The sequence below is a fragment of the Scardinius erythrophthalmus genome, assembly GCF_964197995.2.
Source record: "Scardinius erythrophthalmus genome assembly, chromosome: 13".
Classification (NCBI taxonomy): domain Eukaryota; kingdom Metazoa; phylum Chordata; class Actinopteri; order Cypriniformes; family Leuciscidae; genus Scardinius; species Scardinius erythrophthalmus.
The window spans coordinates 19,424,720-19,432,804 of record NC_138233.1 but is presented as its reverse complement, the minus strand read 5'-3'; the positions used below and the strand labels follow the sequence as shown (position 1 = coordinate 19,432,804).

Below are 8,085 nucleotides of genomic sequence, written 5' to 3'. Positions count from 1 at the left end.
ATATAGGCTAGTGGCTGTAAATGCGTCCTACCTATTGCGAACTGCTGCAGAAAAATAGCTTGATAACGTGTAACCATGTCGAAACTCATTTTAAAAAAGAGCCCCTGGTATGATCTCATATAGTAGATTAATAATAAAATTCACTCATCCCTTTATTTACATTTGCACAGAAATATAGGGATGTATATAACAACAGGCATATGAGCAAAAAAAAAAAAAAAAATAAGGAATAAGAAAAGAAAAAAAGAGCATTTATATTAGGCTAAATTGAAATGAAAGACAACTTTAAAATGTAATAATTTATATTAATTCATGGGTTATTTTAATAATTCCAATAGGCAATTGAAGGTGAAATGTAAAGAAAAATGCAATGTAGCCTAATGCAAATGTTTTTGTTATGCTGTTCACATTTTGTGGATGTACTATGTACTAAGTAGGCTAATATTTATTTATAGAATATGAAAAATCAGACTTGAAAAATTTATCAGACTTTTTTTCTTTTTTAAATAAGCATGGACATTCAAAGTACTATAACAAGACACTGTATTTTCTAAATGTATTGTTTTATTGAAATGTGACATTCAGCATCAAATCTTGCCAAGAAGAGGTAGTTGATGGGCAGCAAAAAGAAAACGTGTAGCCTACTATTTTCAGTTGAAATATTGCAGAACATGCATTTACCACCTGCTTGGCTTTACAGCACTGTGGGTGATTTCCAATGTTCCATATAGTTAATTAGTACTAATTTCTTACATAAGTTGATGAACTGAAGACACTGATACTGTCTGTTTCTACAAAAACAGTCCACTCCAGACAAGGGGACAGTAGGGAAGATGGGAGTTTGTTGATACATTTTTTTACTCCATTGATTTTTATTCAGGCTACGTTCATTTTTAGCAGATCATTTCTGAATATATTCCTAAAAAGCTGCTGAATATATCCTTAAAATCCATTTTGTGAAACTGTAAAATAAGCAGCCTCAGACCAAGCCATTCATGATCTTAGGATGCTCTTGAAATTGAGCAACGGGAAATGAAAGGCAGTTGTCAGAGATGATGGCCTATGCCAGAGGCCATATTTACATCTCAGGATGAAATGCGAGAAACAGTCCCAACATCAATATTTTCTTTAGCTCTTAATAGTTTTTGTTGGGGGGGAAGAAAGGGGAAAAAAGTGCTGGTCACATGATCTCCAAGAGGGCGGGGCTAATGGTTCTCTCGAGGAGTTCGTGGTGAGTTACACAGACAAAAATAAAACTGTCGAGCAAAAGCAGCTGTATGTAACGCTTGTCTTTAATTTTAGTGTGAGCATATTTGTAACGTCAGTTTATTCACTCAATGTTTCGATCATTTTTCATGGCTATGGCTCATTGTGCATCGCAGCTAGTGTTTATTGTTGAGTGTTAGCAAGCTAGCCTGCGGTACTCACTGTACAATGAGAACCGTACAGAGTGTATTTACATTCCTTTAATTATAAATCTTTGGTCATTTCATGCTTCAGTAATCAGTATAGTCAGAGTTTTGTAAAGAATTACATTTAGTCTTTAAAAATAGAACGAAGTCCTAAAGTACATCGAGGACAATCTGACGATAGACATCTTCATGTCGCTGTTGTTGTTTCTCCCATCTTCAATTTCTAGCTCGAAAAACATGGACCAAAAGATACCATACGATGACTATCAACTGCCAGTAGTGTTTCTTCCATCCTATGAGAGCCCTCCTGCGTGGATCCCTCCACAAGAGGTGCTTTAACACTATTAATGCATGTTTTCATCTTTTCTTTTGTGATCATATTTACCTAATTTATATTTTTCTTCCTAATAATCAGAGGATACATCACCCTGACTATAACAATGAGCTCACTCATTTCCTACCTCGCACTGTAGTCTTAAAAAAGCCCCCTGGAGCACAACTGGGCTTCAATATTCGTGGAGGAAAGGCGTCGCAGCTCGGTATATTTATTTCAAAGGTGAGTTGTGTCAATTAAAACCTTTTTATCAAAAGAACTGCCCTCATCATCTTGGTCTTGTTCAAAATGTCTTGACAGGTGGTGCCAGATTCAGATGCCCATAGGGCAGGACTACAAGAGGGTGATCAGGTGCTTTCTGTCAATGATGTGGACTTCCAAGACATTGAGCATTCAAGGGTATGGCTTGATATGTCCCGTCCAAGAGACAGAAACACGCTTGATATCTCTTCCTCTAATCTGTTTTTGATTTTTCCTAGGCTGTGGAGATTTTAAAGACCGCAAGAGAGATTTTGATGAAGGTCCGATACTTCCCTTACAGTGAGTATTATATTCATCCTTCCTTGATGTTTTCAATACGCCCCTGTTGTTCCTTTCTTTCTATTCTAGGTCTATATTGTTTATCTTATTTTAATATTGGATTACTGTAGTTAATTGATTCAATTGGAGTACCTGACACAAATTGGTGTTCTGCATCTGTTTTTCTAGATTACCAACGGCAGAAGGAGAGGACTGTACACTAGGTGGCAGAGATGACATTCATGACAGAAGCAGTGTGTGACGCAGCTGATGAGGCATTGGTGTGTCAGCCAATCTTTCATCTTCTCTGCATCATCTTCCTCCCACTAACTATTGTCTCTGACTAAAAGACTGCTCAAAGAAATCGTCTTCAAACACTTTAAGAACATGCCTGATGATTCAAAGCTTCCTCACCCATTTAGGTCGTTTTAAGCATCTGTGCTTTAAATCCAGATCATTTTCTCTCATCCCATTCCTCTGGGAAATTAAGCATATTCTATGGGATATATCATGCATATAAAAAGAAAACATGGTAGAAATATTATTTATTGAATGAAATAATTATATACGGTTATAGGGCAAAGGGTACATCATGAATAAATTATGATCTGCTATTAATATCATCAACTGATGTCCTGCTGACAAACTTATTTCTACTGATTAATTCATTGTCATTGAATCAATATGCTAATGAAAACAGTGCTGTTCAGGTGCAAATACTTTATGCTCATTTTTTAAATAAACCTGTATGGAGAAAAAGCTCAGAGGGGTGTGTCTGTGTGTGTAAAATGAATACATTCTCAGATTTGGTAACTAGTTATAAGTAGTGTGGCTAAATGTTAATATATTGCATCAACTAGTGGTACTATAAATAAAGTCCTATTAAAATGCAACAAATTTTTTGAATTACATTATTTTATGACACAAAATGTAAGTTTACCTTTTACTGTGTCACAAGCTCAATGGAACAGAAGGCAGTTTATATGCAAATATAAACCTACCAAAATGCAACATTCGTATTGGACGAAATACAAGAAACGGTCTTCAAAAGATATTTTGACCATAATTTATTTAAAATTTTTAAGGTATAAAACTTTATTACCCTATAGTGAGTTAGGACTTCATATACATGAAATTCAAGTTCTCAAAGAAGTTTTCATATCCATCCATCCTCAGAAAGAAAAATATCATGTCATAAATCTGGGTAACTGCCATTTATAGTGCAAATGTCTTTGCATGGATCCACTGGTATCACGTTGTTAACATGCCTTTTTCTTTCATGTTCAAGGGCCAAACACATATTTGAGAAGTACAGAACAGCTCATTTCTCTGCCTTCTGTTTTCCTCTGCCTGTTACAGGCAAATGAACTATACCACTTCAAGTAATAAATCTTGAGGTAATACCACTTTGTGTCTTGGACTGCTTTGGTCATATTACAGGGCCATTACACAGGTTTTCTCCCATGGTTCACACACACACACGCCAATACAGACACAGCTCTTTGAAAAAGCACAGACACAATTACACAAACATAAAAAGGATAACATCGCAAGGAACCTATCCCCGACCATGGAGATTTAAAATAAGGATTAAACATGCTTGACCATATTCATAAAGAAAAACAATCTATTCACCTGCATGTCAATACAATCACTTAGGTGTAGCTTCATCATAACCATTTAGTAATAATTTACAGGTCAAAAAAAAGGTCTCATTTAAGAATGAACCACCTTCAAAAGGATTTTAAATTAAATCGAGGAGTAGAGCTGCATAGTATAAAGAATTTTCCCTTGTTCAAGTAAGCATCATGTCACGTGCGATGCCCTAAGAAACCCAGACATCAATAAAGGAATGTGTAGCACAGTGATTGTAAACTCTTACTCTGAGCGGGAGGGAGGAATGTTGACGTCAACTAGCTAGATGTGGGGTAAGAGGTAAGAGACTGATCCTGTGACGTGGACCTTTTCTTTGAGCCGTTTTAGCTGCTGTCTTCATTCTCTTGAACATCCCTGGATGAGCTCTCGTCCACGTTCTCGAGCGAGTCTCCGCGCTGGATGGACAGCTCTGCTGGATCCATCATGGGCAGTTCACTCTGTATGGGGTACAGCCACGGCTTATGATCTGGAGAATTCGCTGCTTTCCATGCAGGGTAGCTCTGACCGGCCTTATGAACGCTTCTTAAGACCTGTGGAATGACAGAAAAAGGTGAAGGAGTGTCATGAGTATCAACGAAAGTTACGCAACTTTTTTTCAGTCTTGTGTAACCCAAACAATGAACTGGAATCCAGTTTTACCTCATTTTCAGGCTGTGCAAGGACTCCGATTGCAGCAAGTGTTTTTGCTCAAGCAAAGTTATAAATAAACAGTGTTTCTGGTGTCTCTCTGGGTCTTCAGAATTTTTGGCAGCACAAAGTATCAGTGTGCGTGCGATACTGCCTATAAACTCTGACTTCTGAACTAAAGGTAATGGGCTTTGTTATTTTGTCAAACAGTCTTAATAGAAAGGAAACAAACCACTTAAACACAAATAATCAAAATAAAATCATCAGCATCGTCCTTTTAGACATGTAATAGGGCTGTACCATGGAAACACAAACACGTGATATGACGTGTGTGTGCGTGTGAGAACTAATAACAATATGAACCGTTTTCAACATTGTTAAGAAGAAATGTTTGAGCATCAAATCAACATATTAGGATGATTTCTAAAGGATCATGTGACACTGACGACTGGAATAATGATGCTCAAAAAATTCAGCTTAGCCATCACAGGAATTACATGAAAAAAATATCTTAAAATTGAAAACCATTTATTAAACTGTAATATATTTTAATTTTATTATCAAATAAATGCAGCCTTGATGAGCATTAGAGACTTTTCACAAACGTGTGTGTGTGTGTGTGTGTGTGTGTGTGTGTGTGTGTGTCAAATCGTAAACCTGATTAATGATCAGTGGAAAGACAAACACCTCAGTTTTCAATAATAGTGTATAACACACAAAGTGTGATGTATAGACTATGTTATCAGTGTGCCCTTTGGACAGAGATACCGTATGTCTGGTAACACTGCAAACAGCCCTACCACATGCTGTAATTCCATACAAAACTATGAAACCAACAGCAAAAAAAGCCACAATTTTAAACAAGACTGACTTCTTGTTCTCAATCAGAAGAACATCTTCACCAAAGTTATCTTTAGATATCAATCTGAACACTTGATGAGGGCCGAAGCATTATTAGAGGCGTTTCTAAAAACTAAAGTCTAACTGTGTCAGTCATAATCACAAATGATTAATAAAGAGAAGAGATTTAGCCTAAGTGATGCGCTCTTCTGTAAAATGAAAAGAATGACTGTAGTCATGCAGCCTACAGACCGAACAAGATAAACGAGTTTCACTTTGGCACAGCAAGTGCTGCGTGAGCGTCTTCAGTACAAGATATTCCAGTAGGTTACCATAGTAACAATTCTGATTTCACAATCCTTAAACACAGACCCACATACAAAGATACTCGCATCCTCAAAGAGTATAAACGACGGAAACAGCAGTAAGAGACAAAACATGTTCACTTACTTTTGGAGCCAGGACCTGAGATGCTTTGTTGACAACCCACTTTGGAAGAGACCCTAAAAAAAAAAAAAAGAAAAAAAAAAAAAAAAAGGTTATAAAACAGCAACAAATTAAAGTCTTCCAATGTAAATGAATGATGGGAGTGAATCGGTTCATACCTCTGGGATCAGCCTGTGAGAGGTATGTGAAAGTGCAGCTGTTGGGCCCTGTTGGTTTGAACAGGTAACCCGTCAGAAGGGAAACGGCCCTCACCAAATCCTTTCGTGGGGGATGTTTCTAAAATGAAAGCAAAGCTTTATTACAGTATTTGTATAATTTTTAAATTGATGTAGTAATAGATTGTACTGTGTATTATGTTCAAATATTGTCTCCTACAATGATGTGAATTTGGATGGGTGAAAACTTGAAAACAGTCATTATTTTATTTATACTTAACATTCTACCTTAAGGAAATCTGATATTTCAAGGTCTCTTGCTTTATCTAGATATTCATTAATAGAAGGTAAGTAAATAAAAGACGTACCGGATGTTTCACTGAGAAGTTAATGATCACATACTCATTTTCAGACGCCTGCCATGAGCGCAGGGTCACCACATCTCTGTTCTTCAATGGTTTCGGACAAAGCCCTGTGAATAAAGGAGGGGAAAAAATATTTGTATGACATATAGGCCCATTAACAAACGCAACTTCACTGCCTAAATACACACAAAAACATGGTCCCAGGAGGCTTATCTTCAGCCCTGTACTGTGATAAGCCACTGCACTGAAGCAATCACATTGTTAGGGTGAACTACTAACAAAAGCCCCAAAGAATTACTAGAATAACCAAAAGACATGAAAGAGGTCTTAAAAATGGCCAGAGATTTAAAAGATTACATGACTCACAGGAATAGTAGCCCACATCAGCATTGGGAGCCAGCCGAGCGATGTCATAACTCTCAAGCATCGTAGGGTCCCATGACTTTCGGTACTGACTGTCATGAAGCACGTCATACATGGTAGCAGCCGATACATCCTTTATGTTCATTCTACACTGTATTGGAAACAGATGCATTTGCATTAGTGTTGTTATGGCAGCAGTACACACAGGACTGGACATGTAAATTAAACTGAAATGCAATAGAGAGAGAAAAAAAGAGATTGTGATCTACTGGGGGTCCATAGGTAAACAAAGTAGCTACATTTTCATAACTACCATTGAATCATGTCTAAAGCAATGACTCATTAAGCATTTCATGATGTAATAAAATTAATGTTCCTAATAAAAGTCATTATAAAGGGATATTCATTGAGCTAAAACTCTTTATAATGACTTTTATTAGGAACAATATGCCCCTGAACGACGGGTTGGGGGCCCTGCTGTAAAGTTTGAAACCACTGGTTTAAATTAATTTAAAAAGGTAACAACTTTTAAAGACAAATCAAAACCAAATATTGTCGTACACAGTACACACACATCATAGTAGTTAGGCTAAATGTAGGCAAACATCTTACCTTGATTTTGTGTACTTTGGATAAGTTCACTTTGTTGCTTGTAGAAGTTGATAAAGGGGGCCCCTCGACCCATACCTCCATGTCATTCTTATTATACTTGTTGATCCAATTCTCGGTGGACAAGCATTGTCTTTTGAACTCATTAAACATGAATTCATCTGGAATGATTCCCGAACCGCGAGACATAACTGAAACGATAATTTCCACAGCGAGAATTAAAGATCTGGTACCGAGGCTCAACAACTTTGCTCTGCTCTTTAAGTATGATGTGGTGTTATTGTAGTCACAGATTCAAATTTCAAGCTCAACAAGATTTTTCTCACAAATTCCAATCTTCACCTGGCGTCAACGCTTGCGCGTGGAAAAATCGCGTCACCACTTCCGGGAGTAGAACAGGTGTATTACAACACTGCAAGGTGCGCAGCTAGTCAGTCAGCTCTGAACAACAGTGATTTAGCACACTTATATGATCTTGATTTTACCCAATGGCGTTTAAGTGAGAACTGTTGACAAACTGGCGCAAACTGGGTGTGTCGGACCGCCCATATTGATTGGTCATTCGGGTGCGGGTCCAGTGGTCTCTCTCTGCTACTTCATTGATATGTATGGTTAATTCATAACGGAATCCCAAGACGAGCTGTGATTCTGTGAACTCCGCCTTGTGTTCACGACCGAAACCTTTCTACAAATCACCTCCACAGGAACAACATTCAACAGGCTTGTGCAATGTGCCATTAATAAGAAACTGAGTTTCA

At 37.4% G+C, this 8,085-nt stretch overlaps 2 protein-coding genes across 4 annotated transcripts; one reads left to right on the top strand and one right to left on the bottom strand.

Annotated features, from left to right (window-relative positions):
• Nucleotides 1–1,041: 1,041 nt before the first annotated feature.
• On the top strand, nucleotides 1,042–3,027 carry pdzd11 (PDZ domain containing 11). 3 transcript variants are annotated; one of them, XM_081382546.1, is made up of 6 exons: nucleotides 1,042–1,231; nucleotides 1,640–1,742; nucleotides 1,828–1,968; nucleotides 2,047–2,145; nucleotides 2,226–2,286; nucleotides 2,455–3,027. In XM_081382546.1, the coding sequence occupies exons 1-6, from the start codon at nucleotides 1,185–1,187 to the stop codon at nucleotides 2,487–2,489; spliced, it is 486 nt and encodes a 161-aa protein (XP_081238672.1). In that variant the 5' UTR covers nucleotides 1,042–1,184; the 3' UTR covers nucleotides 2,490–3,027. The 3 variants fall into 3 exon arrangements, with proteins under 3 accessions (XP_081238672.1, XP_081238674.1, XP_081238673.1); XM_081382548.1 differs by having other exon boundaries at nucleotides 1,220–1,303; XM_081382547.1 differs by having other exon boundaries at nucleotides 1,226–1,275.
• A 156-nt stretch (nucleotides 3,028–3,183) lies between these two features.
• Nucleotides 3,184–8,027, bottom strand: stard14 (START domain containing 14). Its single transcript, XM_081382544.1, has 7 exons — nucleotides 7,670–8,027; nucleotides 7,331–7,518; nucleotides 6,722–6,869; nucleotides 6,359–6,462; nucleotides 5,994–6,111; nucleotides 5,839–5,891; nucleotides 3,184–4,451 (listed from the first exon to the last, which is right to left on the bottom strand). The coding sequence occupies exons 2-7, from the start codon at nucleotides 7,514–7,516 to the stop codon at nucleotides 4,245–4,247; spliced, it is 816 nt and encodes a 271-aa protein (XP_081238670.1). The 5' UTR covers nucleotides 7,517–7,518; nucleotides 7,670–8,027; the 3' UTR covers nucleotides 3,184–4,244.
• Nucleotides 8,028–8,085: the final 58 nt, after the last annotated feature.

Coding starts and splice junctions, on each gene's coding strand:
- pdzd11 (XM_081382546.1), top strand. CDS start 1,185: ATGATCTCCAAGAGGGCGGGGCTAATGGTTCTCTCGAGGAGTTCGTG. Junction 1,969..2,046: donor TCGGTATATTTATTTCAAAG/GTGAGTTGTGTC, acceptor ATGTCTTGACAG/GTGGTGCCAGATTCAGATGC. Junction 2,146..2,225: donor AAGACATTGAGCATTCAAGG/GTATGGCTTGAT, acceptor GATTTTTCCTAG/GCTGTGGAGATTTTAAAGAC.
- stard14 (XM_081382544.1), bottom strand. CDS start 7,516: ATGTCTCGCGGTTCGGGAATCATTCCAGATGAATTCATGTTTAATGAG. Junction 6,463..6,721: donor TGATGTGGGCTACTATTCCT/GTGAGTCATGTA, acceptor CTTTATTCACAG/GGCTTTGTCCGAAACCATTG. Junction 6,112..6,358: donor ACTTCTCAGTGAAACATCCG/GTACGTCTTTTA, acceptor CTTTCATTTTAG/AAACATCCCCCACGAAAGGA.